Genomic DNA, 21,291 nt, shown 5'->3' on the forward strand with positions numbered 1-21,291 from the left:
CAGAAGATCGCGTCCCATCAATGCCATTGGGCATTGAGGAACCAGTATAAAAGAATGTATTACTGTTGCCTTACCACAGGAACAAAGAGTGGAGGGGTTATTTGGGGATAGAAAGAGATGCCTGAGACCCCTTCGATGGCCACTTCTGAAGGTTGGAGAGGGCCTTTAAAGGTTAAAAGTGAAAAGGCCACTCCAGTGTCTGTTAGGAACGAGACTTTGTGTCTGGCCACCGTGCCAGACCTGAAGCTCCAAGTCTGTCTGTATGGGGCAGACTTTGGGTCTGGAGCTTGGGCTCCATCACTGGAATAATTCAGGCACAGTTGGATCATCCCTCACTTCATCTGAGAAACCATGGTCTGGGGTGCCAGGGCCCCCCTGAGTCTGGTTCCTGGCCCATTATTGTTGGGCCTGGGATGGACCCTGAAATTTGGTGGGTAGGAAAGTTATTACTAACCTAGATAGCATATTGAAAAGCACAGACATTACTTTGCCAACAAAGGTTCGTCTAGTCAAGGCTATGGTTTTTCCTGTGGTCACGTATGGATGTGAGAGTTGGACTGTGAAGAAGGCTGAGCACCGAAGAATTGATGCTTTTGAACTGTGGTGTTGGAGAAGACTATTGAGAGTCCCTTGGACTGAAAGGAGATCCAAACAGTCCATTCTAAAGGAGACCAGTCCTGGGTGTTCTTTGGAAGGAATGATGCTGAGGCTGAAACTCCAGTACTTTGGCCACCTCACGCGAAGAGTTGACTCATTGGAAAACACTTTGATGCTGGGAGGGATTGGGGGCAAGAGGAGAAGGGGACGATAGAGGATGAGATGGCTGGATGGCATCACTGACTCGATGGACGTGAGTCTCAGTGAACTCTGGGTGTTGGTGATGGACAGGGAGGCCTGGCGTGCTGCGATTCATGGAGTTGCAAAGAGTCGGACACGACTGAGCGACTGATCTGATCTGATCTGTGTGAGGACAATCCATTTTCCACCCCATTGTTTGCAGGTGGGGCAGGGTTTGGTGGGTGGCTGGGGGTTTGGGCAGGACTTAGCCCAGTGTCCTGTTTGGTTACATCTGAAGCAGGGGCCTGGAGGGTTAGGTCCCATACAGGTGGGCTAAGGTTGATGGGCCAAAGGCGTTGAGTTTTTTTCTTGGATAGCTGCAGCAAATAAAGCATATTTGACCTTTCTTTCTTTTTCATTTTTAACTTCTTTCTCCCTATTGTTGAAAACTTTAAAGGCTATTTCTAGGAGATCTTGCTGAGGGGTTTCAGGGCCCTTCTCTAACTGGCATAGTTTTTGGCAAATATTGGGGGCTGCCTGGCTTATGAATTGGATGTGTAGGTACAGAAGTCTGGCAGGGGTGGAAATATCTAGATTAGGGTATTTTTGGACTGCCTCAGTAAGTCGTGAAAGGAAAAGGGCAGGATTTTCATATTTTTCTTAAGTCACTTCCCTAATCTAATTGTAGTTAACATGAATGTGAGAGCTTTTCAGCATTCCTTCTAATAAACAGGTGATCATATGATCATACCGGATGCCAGCATCACCTGCTTGAAATGTCCACCATGGCTTAGTTAAAGGGACTGCATCATCAGCTACCAGATTAAGTCCTACCTTGGTTATGGAGTTGATTAGCATGAGTCAGGGCTGCCTGCCATATCCATTCCTTTTCATCAGGGGTTAAAGTGGCATTTAGGACGTAATAAAGATCATTCCAGGTTAATGATATGCTTGTGTAAGGTGGAGGAATCCTTTTCTATATCTAGTAGGATTTTCTGAAAATGATCCCAATTTTTCTTCAATTTGGCTCTTATCAAACATTGAGAAAGGCACATGAACCCATGTAGGGCCTCTGGTTCCACTACCTCTCTGAGAGGGAACATGTATTTGCTTCAGGTCCTGGGCAATGGAAGGGGGTGGAAATCTCTTCAGGGGTTTTGGAGTCATCGCTTCCCGTTTTGGAGGAGGAAGGGCTAGAGGATGGGGTCTGTCTCTGGAAGTTTTTTCTCCAGGGCAATAGGGAGGAGGCTCATCTGCCAGGTCAAAGTTGGGGACTCAGGATTTAGGGGGCCTTTTAGGGGCTTTAGATTTGGATTCTTTTGTAATGGAGGGGGAGAGAGAGAAGAGCAGGATTTGATAGGTAGAAGAGTCCTTGCAGAGAGAAGGATGGCTTCTAAGATCCCAGAAGGCTTGAATATAGGGGACCTCTGACCATTTGCCATTCCCTTTGAGGAAGTTAGTGAGATCTGATAAAATATTAAAAGTCCTGAACTCAGACCAGAGGTTTTGGTTATCCAGTTTGTATCGAGGCCAAATTTGAGTGCAAAGTGACTCTAGTTTATGAACCTTGAGATTGGTCAAGAGTAGAGGTTTGAGGTTTTGTTTTACACAGGCCAAGGGAGAGTCCTGCAGGACGGACTGGCTTGACCCCGTAGCAAATGGCTAGTGACGGTCCAGTCAAGAGAAAAGATCGTCACCTAATCTTTTGACCGGGTAAAGAGAGAGAGAGAGAGAGACTCTGCAGGAGGGAGAGGCATCCCCCACAAACCTCCCCAGAAGGCCTTTTGGCCGGAGCGTTCCCCAGGAACCCAGAAAGGACAATAGTCTATGGCACCCTACAGTACCATCCAAGCTGACCTGGGCTACTGGGTCAGGCGAGAATTCCTGGTGGATGAAGGGAGGTCGAATGGCAAGAGGCCTCTGTCCTGCAGTTGGTTGGTCTCGTAGAAAAGAAAGTGTAGAGAAGAGGAAGAGAGAGAGGCCAATATTCTTCGGACCAATAAAGCCCTACACAGGACTTGTACTGCTCACAAAGGCACAGGGCGTCCTCTCAAGGAGGTCTTGAAAGCCCGGGCAGGAAAGTGAGCTCATCAGGCTTCCACACTCCGAAGAGGTGGCCGTGGAGAACGAGAAGGAACCTCAATTGCCCACCTGGGTTTCGGCGCCAAAAATGTAGGGTAAGGGAGTCAGAGAAGGCGAGGTTTGAAAAACGGCACTTTACAGGAACAGATCACCTTTAATGAGGCCAGAAGGGGCAGCAGTCAGATTAGTGAGCTGCTGCACTAACCCAAGAAAAGAGTAAGTATATATAGGCATATATGTGGAAATCTACTGTGTTAAGGGGGTTCATTCTTCTCCAAGGTTGTTCAGATTAGTTATCTCTTAAACAGCTGGGGTAAGCAATTCTGGAGATCTGCCAGAGGCTGGGACCGGATGCGAGCTGGGCGTAATCAACTTTAATGTCCATTTTTTTCTTTGGGTGAAAGAGTTCTTTGTTTTGCATAGAATGGTGGGAAGGACTCGGAGGGGGCTGTTTTGAGCTGTGTAACTTTTCTTCACCATATATGTGTGTGTGTGTGTGTATACATATATGTATATATGTGTGTATATATACAACCTGAGAGCTATGTGTGTATATATCTGTATGTGTGTGCCAGTTGAAATTTCTGACTCATTCTTTAACCTGCCTAATCAGTAACAACTTAAGCACATCATGGGTTGCCTCTGTTTTCTAGTACAATTCAATATGATTTCTCAATTTACTTACATTCTGTTTGAACTCCCTCCCAAGTTTTCTTCCTCTCCCTTCTTCCCTATAATTATGTCTAATCCCTACTAGCTCAGGTCCTGCCACTCCACCAAATTATTCTAGCTTTAATTAACCCTTGCAATTATTGTTCAGTTCAAACTGATTATTGCCAAGAGGAATTTGAGCCCACCAAGACCAATTTTTTAAAAAAATATATGAATTTCTCCATGAACTAGCTCAAATTTTTAAGGTTAGTAACCTTTTCTTTTTTAATGTACCCTTCTCCACACATACACATAAAAAGGTCTACTAGCCAATCAGATTGTAATTTCTGTTCAGCACTTCTAAAGGGTCTATGCATGTGAGCTTTGGGGGTTTTAAACCTGAACTTTTCAAACTGGAGCTAATCAGTTAGTAGAGTAGTAGAATCAATTTTAATGCTCACTAATCATTGGCTCAGACGTTAAAGCATCTGCCTCCAATGCGAGAGACCCGGGTTCGATCCCTGGGTCGGGAAGAGCTCCTGGAGAAGAAAATGGCAACCCACTCCAGTATTCTTGCCTGGAGAATCCCATGGACGGAGGAGCCTGGTAGGCTACAAGTTCACGGGGTCACAAAGAGTCGGACACGACTGAGCGACTTCACTTCACTTCAATCAGAATATTTAATGGACTCAGAATTTAGGATGGGATGAATGGTATCAAAGGAAAAACATAAGAGTGAAACAAGTTAGATTGCTTTGAGAAATGTTATATTTACATTGCTGAGTAGCAAGCGACATAGAAATTGAATATATTTCTCACCAAGGAGAGTGGTCAACAAGTTTGGAAACACGTATGTGTGAGACTTAGATATTACTCAACTTAAATCGTCCAGAATCCGAAAAGAATAGGAACAGAACGGAGAAGGTAGACTGCCTAAGGCCTTGATTCTTCACTCTTCCCCCAGGGAAGCTCAAACAAAACCAAGCAGCAAGGGTGCGCGCTGCTGGCTCAGATACAATAGGAACCCCGTGCCGGGTCGCGCCTCCTTTCCCCGAGAGGGCGCTGCACAGAATCCTTTCTCCAAGGGTAGGACGGCGCGCGCACCCGGAAGCACTTCCACCCCGGACGCATTTCCTCTACGCACCAGGGGGCGGGGGGGGTTGCTCCTATGACGCATTTCCGGCTGGCTGCAATGAGCACGTGTGACTCGAGAGGAAGTAACGTCATTTGGGAGAGCCGAAAAGCTGGGCTGTGGCGCCGCAGTGAAGGCTCTTTACCGACACCATGTCTCATTTACCGATGAAACTTCTACGCAAGAAGATCGAGAAGCGGAACCTCAAATTGCGACAACGAAACCTAAAGCTCCAGGGTGAGCTGCGCTGAACCTCTCGGCGGCCCGGGTTGTGGAGGGAACCTGCACGTGGGCCGTGGCGCGCTACGGAACCGGGCGGCGCTGGTGACTGCGGCCCCGGTGTGGCGCTGGCAACTTCCCCCAGAGCACGCGTGCTTGGGGAGCGGGGAGAGGCAGCCCGGGGCAGCGCAGGTGCCGGCCCAGCGCAGGTGCCGACGCTGCGTTGCCCCAGATCTTTCAACATCAGTTTGTCCTTTCAGAACGCGGACAGGACCCCCGGTTGATTTTCTTTCCAGCTGTGCTTGCAGCTGAACCAGGCTGCCCCATTTCCACCCTCCCTATTCCGATTCCTTCACGACCTGTAGGATCCACCTCATCCCCAACCCCCATTTCCCAGCAGACACGTGGGACTTTCTCATCCCCACGCATCTTCCTTTCACATCATCTATTTCGTGTGTGTATCGTTTCAAAACAAGCTGGCTGTCTCTCACTTCACGGACATGGTACCCTTGCTTTCGCCTATCTACCTGCACTCTGTCTCGACTCCTGCAGAACTTCCTCTACTAAAGTGTCTCATGCGCGGTCATACGCGTGATGCATATGCTCGTGCCCTGTCTTCCCGCTACTCCTCTTTAAGTTACACATTTCTTGGGAGCTTCTGCGTATTTGTGTCCATAACAAAGACCATTGCAAAGCATTTTACCTGAATGTGCTGCAGTCCGTGAGGTCGCTAAGAGTCGGACAAGACTGAGCGACTTCACTTTCACTTTTCACTTTAATGCATTGGAGAAGGAAATGGCAACCCACTCCAGTATTCTTGCCTTGAGAATCCCAGGGACGGGGGAGCCTGGTGGGCTGCTGTCTATGGGGTCGCACAGAGTCGGACACGACTGAAGCGACTTAGCAGCAGCAGCAGCTGCTGACCACGTCTTGGTAGTTTAAGATAACAAAAGGTAGTACTTTGTCAATGTATAAACAGAAACTTGTAAAACATTGTTAGGCATTCATGTACAATAAATATCAAGGCAAATAAGTAGTTTCATCAACAGAATTTTCAATTCGCTGACAGCTGAGAAAGATTTGTCAAATACCTAATATGTATGTTTTGTAAGTACCATTGTTTGGTCCCATCTGTTTAAATATTTAACCTCATTGAAGTTTTCTTGTTTCAGACTTTGACTCCTTATGAACAGAGAAGTTACAAAATCAATGCAGCATTCTCTCCCTGTTTTTAATTTATTTGTGCTGCAGTGGAATACTATAAAATTGGAACTCATTTTAATGTACACAACAGGAAAGTAAAAGCTAAATCATTTCAGTACCGGAAGCCATGGCATTTCATTAGGGATTCCAGGGTCTCTAAGCAAGCCTCTCCTTTGTCACAATGTGTTTTCTGTTTTTAAACAGGTGCCTCAGCTGTGAGCCTGTCAGAAACTCAAAATGGAGATGTGTCTGAAGAAACAGTGGGAGATGGAAAAGTTAAAAAGTCCTTAAAGCAGTCTGTGAGTGTGGGCTTGTCAGAAGCCCAAAATGGAGATATAGCTAAAGAAACAGTAGGAAGCAGAAAAGTTAAAAAGTCCCTAAAACAACCTATGAGTGCTGGGTTGGCAGAAACCCAAAATGGAGACACATCTGAAGAAGCAGGAGTAGGTGGAAAAGTGAAAAAGTCCCAAAAACAATCTATGAATGCAAATGTGTCGGAAGCCAACAATGGAGTCCTGCCTAAGGAAGCCATGGAAAATGTCAAAGCTAAAAAATCTGTGAAGGAGTCTGTAAATGTAGGCATGTCAGAAGCCCAAAATGGAGATGTTTTTAAAGAAACGGGGGAAAATGTCAAAGTTAAAAAAGCCTCCAAGAAATCTACCACATTGACCAGTGGAGAAGCAGCAATGCATTCTCCCAATTCGGAATCAAAAAAGAAGAAGAAGAAAAAGAGAAAAGTAGTGGATGATGCTGGGCCTGGTATGTACTTTTTTTTTTTTTAACTTAAGCCGTTAAGTTTTTCAAGTTATCATTCTGCCTTTTCTCTCTTTTTATTGTAATGTCTACATGACATGCAAGGCTCCCCCCCCCACCCTTACCGGCATGCAAGAAACTAGCCTGGTAGCTAGAGGAAACATCAGAGGAAGGTGCAGTTTAACTTTTCTCAGAATACTGCTCTTCTTTGTCAGTTAACTGTCTGAGCTTTTTATAAAGTGTACTCTGACATAATATTTTAGATCTACCTATTTCCAAAGAGAATTGTGGAATTACTGACACTAAAGAAATCTGGGCTGGTTTAGAATCTATCTTCTTGGGTCTTTATGAATCAGAGACTTTACATTAATGATTCTTTCACTCACCTCTTTTTTTCCCTGGTTCCTTTTTCCCCACAATAAATTCCTATCTATTAAAAGCAGCATAATGATAATTAAAGTATGCAAAAATAGCAATTGGGAAACTTCTGAATAAATGGAACATTAATTCCCTAGTGAGTAGAATGGCCAGAATTGGGGAAGAGGGGTACTTTCATTTAGAAGATTATTGGACTGAATAAGTTTAGGTGGAAGAACAGGCATTTTAATTGAACTGTGAGTAGGCAGAGATTTCAGGGGAGGGTCGAACAGGTATCAGCAAACTGTTCAGCCTTCTGCCTGTTTTTGCGGACATGCTTAACCAGAACCCTGTGATACCCATTTGTTTACCTGACCTTTGTGATGACAGACCATACAGCCTACAAAACCTAAAGTGTTTACAGATCTGGTTCTTTGTAGATAACATTTGCCAACCCCTGTGTTAGCATGTCCTATTCACCTTTTGTCGGAAATAAAGTTTTCATCTAGAAAGATGCTTTGGATCTTTGAGACATGTCTGGCTGTGTTTTTACTGCCTACAGACTATAATGCGTTTGTAAATTATCAGAAACTGCTTAAACAAAAAGTGAAACAAGACAGAGACTAAAGCGTGAGGATTAGACATTACAATTTTGATTTAAAGTGATTGTAATCCTGTTCTAAAATTGTTAGTGCCTTTGGGATTCTTATTCTGAGTATGCTGGAGGAAGTGAAATTTCTACTCTGAAGCACTGAATCACAGGACTGGAAATTTAAATCCTATTGATAACCTTGAAGAACTGTTTTAACAAAAAGAGAAGTCATTAGCCTTGAAGTCCAGCTGATAGTATTCATGGCCTTTGAACGTGTGGGTCGTATAGAGTTGATCATTTCCCAGAAAGGTGGTCATAAGGTCCAAGGAAGAGGCCAGTCCTGGGTTACAGAGTCCTGAGTTCCAGTTTAGGTCAATTCTGTTCTAACTAACATCACTAACTGCCATGAATTTTTAAAAGCACAGCATGGAGTTAACCTATTTGGCCCAAAGTAGAACATTTAAGAGCATGATGGGAGGTAGGACTAGGAAGGTAGTTTAGGGGACTGTGTTTTGAAAGTTGTGAATGTATGCTAAGAATGAAGAGCTAGGAAACCTTCCCTCTCCTCTTACCACTTACATTCAAGGAAGCAGCCAGCCAGTTTCTGTCACCCAGCTGAGTAGGTTGTTGCCCTTGCTTTGTAATCTGTCTCAAGTAGTATAAAGAGCCTTTTGTGTTTCTGTTCCCCTTTAAGACAAAATTAGCTTTTATAGAAAATTTGTGTTATGAGAGGAAAAAGTGCTTGTTATGGGTTTTTTTTTTAATTAATCACTTGACCTTGTCTCCTTAATGAATTTTATAGAATTGGGAGTGATTAGTATACTTAAATTGTTTAGTTCAGCTTATAAAAAATTTCTTACTTAAGACAGTATAATAAGTAGTAAGTCAGAGAAGGAAGTATTATATCACTTACATGTGGAATCTTAAAAAATAGTACAAATGAACTTACAAAACAGAAACAGACTCAGAAACATAGAAAACAAATGTATAGTTACCAAAGGGGAAGGGGGGATGAATAAGTTGGGAGTATGGGATTAACAGGTGTTACTACCATCTATAATAGATAATAAGGATTTACTGTATAGCACAGGGAACCATTCAGTATAATGAAGGATTTTTTTCTAAATATCAGTAATGCATATACCTATAATGTATGCATAACCGAATCAGTTTGCTGTTTACCTGAAACCAACACAATATTGTAAATCAACTATACTTTAATAAATACATACACTGTATGTAGTATATATGTGTATGTATATACACAAAGAAGCCTAAAAAATAAAGCTTTGTTAGCAGATCTGTGTGTCCTGCTGAGTTTTTTAATACAGCCAGATTTTTTTTAATCAGGAAAAAGAGGTTCTTAGCAAATTAAAACTGAAAATGTGTTAAGCTTTTGAAAATATGCTTTTTTTTTTTTTGCATCACACATCTGTTATTTTATGATCTCATTTGGTATTCTTGTTTTTAAAAAATTGGGGGGTATTTTCCCTTTAAACCAAAGATTCCAAAAAAGCAAAAGCTGAGGACATAGGAGAGGCTGAAGATGGTGCCCAGGCTCCTGAAGAAACAGAAAACCATGTGGAGAAGCCAGATGACGAGGGTGAGGACAGCGAAGTGCCCAGCCTGCCCCTGGGACTGACAGGTGATTATCAAAGTGTTTTTCCAGGTAGATTTCTAAAGTGTCACACCTCCCTGGATTATAGGATTTAAAGGTTCAGTTGTAGCGTTTAATTTAGCTGGAAAAAAATACTAATAAGTATTGACAAGACATGGTTTTATATCTAATTGCTGCTTTTTATCTTCCACATGTGTGCTTTAGTTCTTATTTCTTTCTCTATTTTTCCTTTTTCTTTATTCCTAACATTAAATATTTTGACATGCACACAGATAGCTCTCAGGGTCTTCTATGTCTTTGGTTTGTCACTTTCCATGTTACAGTAGGAAAGTCATTGGCATGGAAGTCTGGAGCCCAGAGGTTTAATGCTGGCTCCATTACTAACAGACGAGGATGAAATTAACATTACTGAGGGGCTTGTGCCAGGGTCACCTCTTCTGAACTCCATTTCTGTATCTGTAAAGTCAAGAGTTTAGAATCAATTGCTCCTAACTAGAAACATCTAGCAGTTACTTGAGTTATTTGGTTTGAGGTTTTTGTTTATTAAAATAGTGAAGCCCACAACCCAACCTTTGCAATCAGAATTGCAAAGGTTATTATGGCAGTGGTTCTCAAGCAGGGTAATTTTACCTCCTAAGTAGGGGGACCCATCCCAGTTTTCCCATTTAAGGGGGTGCAACCCTTCAACCTCCTCTGTCCCAGGTAAACAATGGGAGCAGGTGACAAGTGTCCAATGAGTAGAGGTTAGAGATGCTGCAGGACCTCCTATAATGCATAGGACAGCCTCTCACAGCAAAAAATTATCCATCCCAAGATGTCAGTGGTGCCAGGGTTGCCAACGCCTGGGTTATAGCTGGGGTGTGTGTTGAGCAGGGAGCTCCCAGGTAGTCTGATGCCTTCCCCTGCTGGTGACCCACCGCACACCTGATGTATAGGTACATTCTCACCATCTGGGGCCATCTCTGACTCTTCTCAGTTGTCTTTTTTGGAGAGTTGCTATTTTGATTGATTTCATATTCAGTTTTTATACTGAGTGTTTTCTTTCTTTATTTCAGATTTCCTAAACATTTCATTTCTCTCTGAATTTTCCCCTGAAAGCCTCACACCACCACCTCTGCCCCAATGTGCCCCCACCTTGGCATTTTTATTTCACATAAGTCTCTTGATTGAACCACCTCTCCAACTCTTTGTTATTTCATTACAGTACAGGCTTTAGATTACACAGCCATTAGCAGTGGAGAAACTTGCAACAAGTAAAAGATCTTTTTCTTGTTATATAGGAATGGTTGGTGTTTAGTCTTGTCTTACTGGAAGAAGCTCTTCTAAAGAAGCTTGACATTAACCCAGTAATGTTTTCAATCAGCAAAACAAATTTAGGAAACGCAATATTAACTATTCAGAAAAGGTAAATTTGTTAATGATAAACTGTCTTCTGTTTAGGAGCTTTTGAGGATACTTCATTTGATTCTCTGACTAATCTTGTCAATGAGAACACTCTGAAAGCAATAAAAGAAATGGGCTTTACAAACATGACTGAAATTCAACATAAAAGTATCAGACCACTTCTGGAAGGCAGGTATGGTTAACATTGAGGTTTGGGCATTGGTCCTGGGCTTCCCAAGTGGCGCTAGTGGTAAGGAATTTACCTGCCAGTGCAGGAGATGGAAGAGATGCGGGTTTGATCCCTGAGTCGGGAATATCCCCTGGAGAGTGAAATTCTTGCCTGGGAAATCCCATGAATAGAGGAGTCTGGCGGGCTACAGTCCATGGGGTCGCAAAGAGTTGGACATGCCTGAGCACACATACGTACACACACTTAATATCTCTGTTTTTAGTGCCAATAGTTTGGGGGGAAAATACCAGTATGTTCTATGGATCTCACATTGTGTCTGATAATATATCTAACCTTCGTTAAAGGCTTTAGGTTATTTATTGATATTTGGAGAAAATTGTTCACTTCTGTTTTTAGCACAATTGTTATTTCTGAGTTAAGTGTTTAACCCACATGATTGATCTCAGTGATAGAGAAGGTGGGAACTATTTTCTTGTTATGATCTAGCCTCAGTGCCTACAACATGTGTCATAGTCCATGGTAGGTATTCAGTAAATACTTGCTGAATGAGTAGAGCAAATATGTTTCTCCTTTTCCATTTTATTTTTTAGGGATCTTCTAGCAGCTGCAAAAACAGGCAGTGGCAAAACGCTGGCATTTCTCATCCCTGCAGTTGAACTCATTGTTAAGTTAAAGTTCATGCCCAGGAATGGTAAGCCTGTGAGCCCGCTGTCTCTGTGAGAATCTCACTGGAAGTCTGTTATGACTGTGGATGCACTCCTGGTGTAGCTACAGTTTGACTTTGACCACATATCCTGTTTTGCTTTTTAGGAACAGGAGTCCTTATTCTCTCACCTACGAGGGAACTGGCCATGCAGACTTTCGGTGTCCTTAAGGAGCTGATGACACACCATGTTCACACATACGGGTTGATAATGGGTGGCAGTAACAGGTCTGCTGAAGCTCAGAAGCTTGCCAATGGGATCAACATCGTCGTAGCAACACCAGGCCGTCTCCTGGACCACATGCAGGTAAGAGGACACTGTCGTGAAGCCCCATCTTCTGTCTGTGTGAAACGTACACTTTGCAGCTAACAGTTTTTTTCTGTCCTTTGTCTTGTCAGAATACCCCAGGGTTTATGTATAAAAACCTACAATGTCTGGTTATTGATGAGGCTGATCGTATCTTGGATGTTGGGTTTGAAGAGGAATTAAAGCAAATCATTAAACTTCTGCCAAGTAAGTGGGTTGCATCTTCATGTGGTTTGCAGAGCAGCTGTTGGAAGTAGCTGAGAATTTTTCCTGTATGAAAACTATTAATGTCAGCATTTTAATTTAACCAAGTGAGGTTGTTGTGCCAGTCAGCCTTAGAGGTAGTTTGCAATATATACATCGATCTTACTGGTAACTTAATACAATGGTTTTGCCATTTGAGAGCTTACAGTGCAAGTTAAACAATTTTAACGTATGTCTCATTCCTGTCCATCCCTGCCACCCCATCTCTCATCCTCCAGCAGTCATCAACTTGGTGCCTTCTGTGTTATGTGTAAGTCGTATGTACCTTGGTTATAGTACTTGAAACATTTATAAACCGCTTATATCTATAACAGTATGGTTCATTGCCTTATACGATTTGTTTCTTACTGCTTCATCGAGGTATAATTAACCTAATAATCTTTACATGTAAAAACATGTAAAGATTATTATGTTTTAAGTATATAATTTGATACATTTTGTCCTGTTTACACCTTGAAGCCATCACCACAGTCAATACAGTGGATATTCTCATAACTCTCAAAGATTACTTTATGCCCCTTTGTGGTCCCTCCCTCTCTCCCTCAGTAGCAACAGCCCTCCCCTGCTTACAACAACTGCTCACAGATCTCCTCTCTCACAGGTGGCTGTTGGTCTGCCCTCTGTCAATGTATATCAGTTTGCATTTTTCAGGGATTCGTATGAATGGAATCATATGGTATTACTGTCTTTTTGTCTGTTCTTGTGCTCAGCAAATTCTGTGATTTGTCTGTGCCGTTACATTTTCAATAGTTCTTTGCTTTGTTCCTCCCTGGCATTCTATTGTATAACTTTGCCACAACTTGTTTATCCATTTAACTGTTGATGGATGACTGTGTTGTTAACAGTTTTGGTCTGTTATATATAAGGGGGCTATGAACATCCACCTACAACTCTTTATGGGTGTATATCGCCTTTTCTGTGGTGTGATTATCTAGGAATGGAGTGATGGGTGTTATGTTTAATTTGTATCATTTTACATCCCCATCAGCAGAGTATGGAAGTTCCAGTTGTTCCTGTTAAGTCTTGAAATTAGGTTGTGTTAATCCTCCAACTTTGTTAATTTGTTTGTGTGTTCTCATTGTTTGCATTTCTGTATGAATGTCAGAATGTTTGTCAGTCTCTGAGATCTTGGGATTGTACTGAATATCGATCATTGGTGGAAGATAAAGTTGGGTCCTTCAGCACATGAATGAGGTAGATCTCCATTTATCAGCTTCCTAATTTCTCACAGAAGTGTTCCAGAGTTTTCACTGTACAGGTTTTTCATACCTTTTTCACTTTATTGTTTTCATGTCTGATTGCACTGGCCAGACCCTCCAGTGTACTCCTGAGTAGAACTGGCTAGAGAACGCATCTTTATCTCACTCCTGGTCTTAGGTGGGAAAGCTTTCAGTCTCTCAGCACTAAGTGTGATGCAGATGCTGCACGTCTAGATGCCCTGTATAAGACTGAGGATGATCCCTTTCATTCCTAGTCTGCTGTTTCTTAAATCAGAAATAAATGTTAAATTCTGATAGATGCTTATATTTCTGAATTCACTTTGCTAAAATTTTGTTAAAGATGAGTTGAAAAGCTGTCTTAAGTGAGCTTTAGCAGAAATTGTCCATTTCAACTTAGTTGTCAAATCTGTAGACATAAAGTTGCCCTTGCTGTTCCTCTCTTACTGTCTATAGTGATACCATGTTTCTAATTTCTGAAAGTTCTACTTAGAGCATTTTTAGTTGTGAAGCAGTTCTAAAAATTCCCTGAAAATTTTGGGTAATTTTTATATGGTTGTGTTTCAGCACGCAGACAGACCATGCTCTTCTCTGCCACACAAACTCGAAAAGTTGAAGACCTGGCGAGGATTTCTCTGAAAAAGGAGCCTTTGTATGTTGGCGTTGATGATGATAAAGCTAATGCAACTGTAGACGGTCTTGAGCAGGTACTTCTTGTCAATACCTTCCATTTTAAGGATATCCTTTGATGTTTCCTTGCAAGTGTTTGGAGGATCCTCTAAAAAGCAAATGGGTTAACAAACTTAATGATAGTCCCACCAAGTTTATAGGAGTAAAATGAATTTTGTTGTTCAGTAATATCTTGCGCTAAGATGTGAGGTGAGTTTGAAGGTGGAGAGGCTGGTTTCAAGCACGTAACTGTAGAAATGAGGTGACAAAGAGCCAAAACAGCTTGATTAAAAATAGAACTTTAAGATTGAGTCTTTTGATGAGTAAAATATTTCTTTCCTGTAACACTTTAGCTTACAAACCTTTCATTGGTTGTTTAGTTTTAAAAAATATATTCACCTAGCTTTGTGATCGGAGAAGGCAATGGCATCCCAGTCCAGTACTCTTGCCTGGAAAATCCCGTGGATGGAGGAGCCTGGTGGGCTGCAGTCCATGGGGTCGCAACTGAACGACTTCACTTTCACTTTTCACTTTCATGCATTGGAGAAGGAAATGGCAACCCACTCCAGTGTTCTTGCCTGGAGAATCCCAGGGACGGCGGAGCCTGGTGGGCTGCCATCTCTGGGGTCACAAAGAGTCGGACACGACTGAAGCGACTTAGCAGCAGCAGCAGCAGCAGCAGCAGCAGCTTTGTGATGTTGTTTAGGATAGTGCACTTCAGCTGTGGTTATTTAGGATCTTGCCTTTAAGGACCTTCTAAAAATGAATCATTGATACATTTTGAAGGTTCCAGTTAATAGAGGTATTGGTATTACTATGATTACAAGAACTTGATAACCAGTAGTCTCAGAAATATGGAAAATATTTAGTATCCAGTGATTGTAGCCAATAAAAGGAATCCAAAGATTTAAAATCAGTCTTATTTTAGGACTGCATTATTATAATGAAGGTAGTAATTTTGCTATAGGTGAGGCTTAACAGTGTATACGCCATGTTAATCTGTTTTCTCCATCAAATTATATCGGTTTATGAAGTTGAAAGTGTCCATTCGATTATTTTGTGTCTGTTCACTTGAACCTCTTCTAGGGATATGTTGTCTGTCCTTCTGAAAAGAGATTCCTCCTGCTCTTTACATTCCTTAAGAAGAACCGGAAGAAGAAACTAATGGTTTTCTTTTCATCCTGTAAGTCCGTGAAATACCACTATGAGTTGCTGAACTACATCGATTTGCCTGTCCTGGCCATTCATGTAAGTGGTTATGATAAGTTTATTAAAAACAGCTTACACTTACCAAGTTATGTAGGTTGTGGGGATTACGGTATTGTCCTTGCCTCCAAACATAGTTCTGAGTAGTTAGGACAATAACAGGTGATGGGTCCTGTGAGGAGGGAATTTTGCCAGGGGTGGGGGCGGGGAGTGGGAACCTGAAAGGAAGAACCGATGCCATCGCTTGGGGAAACAGGCCGGGTACTGAACTTGAAATAAAGCAGCTAATGGTTCCACAGTTTAGGGGTTCTACACCGAGACCTCCCACAAATAGTCTCAAATTTCCTCTTCCAATGGATGTTTTGTTTTGGTTCTAGGGAAGGCAAAAACAAAATAAGCGTACGACCACGTTCTTCCAGTTTTGCAATGCAGATTCAGGGATCTTGTTGTGTACAGACGTGGCAGCTAGAGGGCTGGATATTCCTGAAGTGGACTGGATTGTTCAGTATGACCCTCCAGATGACCCCAAGGTAACTGGCATCCTCTAGTTGTCTCCCCAGGTTCCCTGAGAAGTACCCCATCCCACAGATTATTCCTCAAGTTGCTCCAGTCACGCTTCAGCGTACAGCCATACAGCGACTCTGCAGTATCTTGGTGATGCTCCCAGCGTTTACAGCTTTTACAGGACCCGGAGAGGGTGTGTGCAAGAAAATTTGAGAGGCATCAGTGGGACTTGACTTAGGAATGTTGCCTGCTTGGGGCAGTCTATTAAGAGCAGTAGATGTCAGAGGAATAAAATGTGCTTATGGAGATAGATACCAGTCTTTAGTATATGTAGTAAAATAAGTTTTTTTAGGTATTTTCAATAAAAGGTAGATTATATAAGTTGTCAGCCATTTGAATGTTTGCAAAAGCCCTTATGAAGTGGAAGCACACTTACTAGTCATTTGATTGGATCATAGAATTAATGTGAATGTCCTGTCCAGCTCTCCTTGGCCTCGGTACTATCTCTGTGGGGATGGTGCCTGCAGAAGGGATGGGGGACCACTGGCTTTGGGGAGCATGGTGATAGGCTGTGTGGCAACCACCAAGGTTGCCGTGCAAGCCAGTGTATTACCTCAGGTTTTCTCTCTCCACCAAAGGAGTACATTCACCGTGTGGGCAGAACAGCCAGAGGCCTGAATGGAAGAGGGCATGCCTTGCTCATTTTGCGCCCTGAAGAATTGGGTTTCCTTCGCTACCTGAAGCAATCCAAGGTAAAGATCTTCACGTGGAAAACCTTACACTGGGGACAGATTCCTCTATGGAGGAATTGTTTGCCGGTGCGCATGGCCTCAGGCACCATTTCTAGGTGTGTCCAAGGGGTTCCTAGTTGTCATCATTCTGTTAGGACAGTTGGTGCAGCGGTTTAGCAAATGAGGCTTCTGTGGGTCTCGTCCAGGAAATATGAGCCAAAAACTACCCACAAAGCACTGTGCTTGAGCCCTGTGTCACTCGGGGCGTCCCTGTCCCCAGTCTTCCCACAGCCCTGTTGGAAGCCTCCTCTGCTCCTGCTCCCCTCCTGTCTTCACCTCACCCAAAGCTGCAGAGAGCCCATCCCCTCCTACCCCTTCCCCTTCCGGGCCCCAGTCCTTGCCTGGCAGTTAGCGCTTTACTGTCTGTAATCTCTGACCAAAAAGATAACTTCAGCCCTGAATCCACTCTTTTGTCACGAGCTCCAGCATGGCTGCTGCGTGTTACCTTTCCTTAGTCTGCTGTTTTGAAAAATGGGTTCTGTTTTAACTCCTCTGATTCTGGTCTCAGCCCACCGTCCTCTGACTTTGGCCTTTCTGCTGCCGAGTCTTGTGAATGCTTGTCCAGCCTTGTCTTTGCCGGCGTTTGCCTGCTTGTTGGCACAGTGTTGCCTGGTAGATTTTCCCCCACCACCCAACTAGCAGCAGGTCCTAGAAATTGCCATCCGGCCTTTGCAGTTTTTCTCTAGCTACCTGGTTCCTGGTTCCTCTGGGAGGGTGTTGCTGATCTCATCCCTCCTTCATGTGCCCCCAACACAGGTGCTTATCAAGTTGTCTGCCCACTTACCTGTCTCCCTCCAGGGCTGCAGGGCCTGGGACTCGGGTGGCTGTTCTTTTTCCCCAGCACCTGCGTGGGCACTTTTCCAGTTGTCTCATAAGAGATAACTGGTAAGAAATCCCACCCGTAGGAGTTGGTGGTCACAAACTCCAGTTTCAGAAACCCTGGTGTCACAGACCGCCATCACAGGGCAGTGTGGTGTCAGGGCAGCTTTCCCAACACTGAGAGAAGAGCTAGTGTTCTGTAAACTAGAAGCTGAAAGCTGCTTCATCACATTGCATCCACAGAGAGGTTTAGAGAAGAGGGCGTCAGTGCATCATTGCCCCACTCGGTTTCACACCTTTCCTTTGAGGAGGGTTCCATTCAGTGTGCATTAGGAGAGGGAAGGTACACCTCTCCCAATGGCACTGGGAGACAGGGAAACAGGTGTCTGGCCCGTGAAATTGAAGTTCCACAAGCCTTTTCCCTTCCATCTCATCAGTGACTGATGAGTTGCATCAGACCAACCCGGTTTACTAACCTGCATGCTTTTGTTTTCTAGGTTCCATTAAGTGAATTTGAGTTTTCCTGGTCTAAAATTTCTGACATTCAGTCTCAGGTATGTGGGAGTGGGGAGGAGGGAGGGGCATCCCAACCCTGCCTCTGTGGTGTCTCATTGACAGTCACTCTCCTCCAAGCCTCCCTTTCCATAAAGTGGGAAGTCTGGGCTTGAATGACCATTGCTGTGTCCTGTGGTGCTGGTGAGCACATTCCTATACTGTCTACCTGGTTTCAGTCTGTACCTTACATGAATTTTGTTATTATTCTTACTGCACCTGGATTTTTCAGATATTGCAAAGCTTGGAACAAGTGTTTTGGAACAAATGTTATAGAGGAATTATGCTTTCTTGTATTAAAGCCAATATTTATTTCTGTTTCAGCTTGAAAAACTGATTGAAAAGAACTACTTCCTTCATAAGTCAGCCCAGGAAGCGTATAAGTCATACATTCGAGCCTATGATTCCCATTCCCTGAAACAGATCTTCAATGTTAATAACTTAAATTTGCCTCAGGTTGCTCTGTCTTTTGGCTTCAAGGTGCCTCCTTTTGTTGATTTGAGTATCCTTTTCTGTGTGGTTATGAATTTGTCCAGGAACTATGGGCCAGAAGCTTGACCAGGGGCTCTGGGGCTTAGCACTCAGGTTGGCTTGTGCTCTGGCTGAGGCCTGGGGCCCGGGTGGTCATCTCAGTCACCGACCTCGTGTCAGTGCCTGCGTGGGTTAGTCAGGGTGGAGACGACAGAGACGAGACAGTTTATGGCTTTAAAAAAGGACAGTGGAATTTGAGTGGCAAAGAGAGCCAGGGAAGTTGTAATATGTTAAGTATTAACGGGGTTTAAAAATCCTACCTGCTAGTTTTAGCCCTGGGTCGTGTGGCCACTCCTGATTCGAGTGTTCACATTGTGGCGCAGGGAGGGCTGGTGGGGCCCCAGGTACACAGCTGGCTGGTTCTGCCCTAGGTGGTGGTTTGGAGTTGGCTGTCTTTGTGTTGCTGGATTTCCTTAATGCCCCCTTTAGATGTGAACACCAATGACGGCAAAGTTAGAAAGCGAGGCGGTGGCGGTGGATTTGGCTACCAGAAAGCCAAGAAAGTCGAGAAGTCCAAGATCTTCAAACACATAAGCAAGAAGCCATCTGACAGCAGGCAGTTCTCTCACTGAAGACATACCTTTGTCCTGAAACGGATTTTCTTTTTCTTGCTGTAAGAAAGGAATTTGTGTTACTTTAGGATTTGGACTCATCTAACGAGTATGAATTGACTTGGGTCGCCGGCACTGAGGTTTCCAGTGAGTCTCCTTTTTGGGGATATAAAACAGGTCGCGATGTCTTGATTGCCCAAGAGCAAAGCAAGGCATCTTTCTAGTCTTTGTGATGATAGGATATTTCTAAGTGTAAATCTTTTTTTTTTCCCCAAACTTGTTACTGTTTTAATGTAATTCTTCTGGTACCTTGCCTTCCTAGTGTCTGAAGCCTTTTGTGACTTGGATTGCTGTGTCAGCCTGCCAGAAAGGGCAGGTGACCAGACACTGGACAGGTGGTGGTGGTGCAGAAAAATTGTCTCAATTTTTTTTTTTTGGTTTCAGTTTTTTCTTGGACCTTAACAGTAGTTTTTTGACCCCTCCTGAAAATGTTGCTGTGTGAAAGGGCAGAGAGCTTTGGGAAATCCCTAAGAAGCACCTTCATTTAAGGGGGCACTGGGCTTTTATATGCCAGACTTTGAAACAATGAGCCTTTCTCCATTTTACTTTTTCAGGAGTAAGAAATATGTGTTGTCATTGTTATTTAAATAAAGCGCCCATAGCATTCCTGACATTGAGGGTAGGTTGGGGGAAATCCCAGATATTTTAGTTTCATTTACAAGTGTAGTCTCTGCTGTCCTCCATTTGGTCACTTAACAGACTGAGGCACAAAGAGCGGTGGCACTCCTCAGTCAGATTTGTTTCTTTGAAGTGGCTTCAATTTTGGTGAGTCCTTCCAACTCGAAATACTTCCAACAGTATTTAGAAGGCAAAAGCATCTTTTTGAGAAAAACTGCCTCTTCCAGACCCGTAAAACGAAAATAGATTTATGGTGAAAAGTGAAAGTGAGCACACAGCAGAATAGCAAAGGCAGTGGTTTGGTCAGATGGGATTTTTGTTGTAGTAATTTTTTATTTCTGGTGTGTTTGATGTTTTATTTCTAGTGTGTTTTGTAACTACAAAATGGTTATTACATTTTGTAGTAATTTAAAACCGAAGTTGCTAGCATCATTTTACTGTTGTACCAGTTAATATTCAGATTCCTATTAAATGTGCTAAGAATATTAAATGTCGAAGAAACAGTCTGGTAAACAGCATTCCAGTAGGAAAAGAATGATGCTGTCCTACATCTGGGCTTGACCACCGTCCCCCTCTCTGGACATGTGCCAGGCTTCAGCCCTTGATTGCTGGACTCCTGGCGTTTAATACCTGTTTCTCTTTACAGTGACTTTTCTTTGTTTCAGAAATAATCATGTTTCAAAAAGTACACAAAAGCAGAGAAGAATATTTAATCACTGAACAGAAGTAAATACTGTTAATATTTTGATACTTAATCTTCCAGTGTTTTGTATATGTACTTTTAAATTTTTTTTAATCAAAAGTGAAGTTAAATGATCCTCTACCCAGTATTTCTAACCATCTTGTTTCATAACTTATTTTCCTGTGTCATTAAACAATTACATCAACTTTGTATCATTTATTACTGATTTCACCTTGCTTGGTCCAGCCTGGACTTGAGTCCTGGATGCCTGCCTATCCCACCCAGACTGGCTCTCCTTGTTACATTGTGTCTGGTGTCCATTGGTCTTGCCATTTGTGAGAAAAGCATATAAACAGATGGTGGAAAGATTATTCTTACTCCTATAATGGCTAACCTCAGGACTTGCTGGGAGTCCCTATGTGAGATTATGCTCACAAGGCCAGTCCAGCCTAGGGACATCCAGACAACCTGCCTGGCCAGGATTCACATGGGAGGGAGCCAGTCACCAGAATCTGCAAGGCCCATTTGTACACAGAGAAGACCGCTTAAGTCCCTGTGCTAAGAGCACAGCTGTAGGTGGCATGTGTGGGGCCATTAATTTGAGGAACAGGATTGAATGGCCTCTTTACCCAGCAAGGCCAGGCAGCATCACTATCCAAGTAGGAACCTTTAGGTCCTGCAGGCTGCAGGTGATGTTGTCATTGCAATTTCTAGATTTGGTCTTAACTGCCCAGGTACAAGCTGAATTCAAATTAAAAAGGGTCTTGTTTATTCAAAAATTCGTAGTAGTTAAAAAGTCTGGGACCAGAATGCCTGGATTCCAATTCCAGTTCTCTTTCCTGGGCCTATTAAATGAGTAG

The 21,291-nt window shown here is 43.1% G+C and overlaps 1 protein-coding gene across 1 annotated transcript; it reads left to right on the forward strand.

Annotated features, from left to right (window-relative positions):
• Positions 1 to 4,661: 4,661 nt before the first annotated feature.
• Positions 4,662 to 20,650, forward strand: DDX18 (DEAD-box helicase 18). The gene is made up of 14 exons (XM_055572871.1): positions 4,662 to 4,879; positions 6,269 to 6,823; positions 9,271 to 9,411; positions 10,825 to 10,960; positions 11,548 to 11,648; positions 11,768 to 11,967; positions 12,060 to 12,174; positions 14,016 to 14,155; positions 15,204 to 15,365; positions 15,701 to 15,853; positions 16,466 to 16,579; positions 17,935 to 17,991; positions 18,314 to 18,491; positions 18,950 to 20,650. The coding sequence occupies exons 1-14, from the start codon at positions 4,795 to 4,797 to the stop codon at positions 19,090 to 19,092; spliced, it is 2,280 nt and encodes a 759-aa protein (XP_055428846.1). The 5' UTR covers positions 4,662 to 4,794; the 3' UTR covers positions 19,093 to 20,650.
• The last annotated feature ends 641 nt before the right edge of the window (positions 20,651 to 21,291 follow it).

This window comes from Bubalus kerabau, chromosome 3 (genome assembly GCF_029407905.1).
Source record: "Bubalus kerabau isolate K-KA32 ecotype Philippines breed swamp buffalo chromosome 3, PCC_UOA_SB_1v2, whole genome shotgun sequence".
NCBI classification, from domain to species: Eukaryota; Metazoa; Chordata; class Mammalia; order Artiodactyla; family Bovidae; genus Bubalus; species Bubalus kerabau.

Coding starts and splice junctions, on each gene's coding strand:
- DDX18 (XM_055572871.1), top strand. CDS start 4,795: ATGTCTCATTTACCGATGAAACTTCTACGCAAGAAGATCGAGAAGCGG. Junction 15,366..15,700: donor TGCCTGTCCTGGCCATTCAT/GTAAGTGGTTAT, acceptor TTTTGGTTCTAG/GGAAGGCAAAAACAAAATAA. Junction 18,492..18,949: donor GCCTCCTTTTGTTGATTTGA/GTATCCTTTTCT, acceptor TGCCCCCTTTAG/ATGTGAACACCAATGACGGC.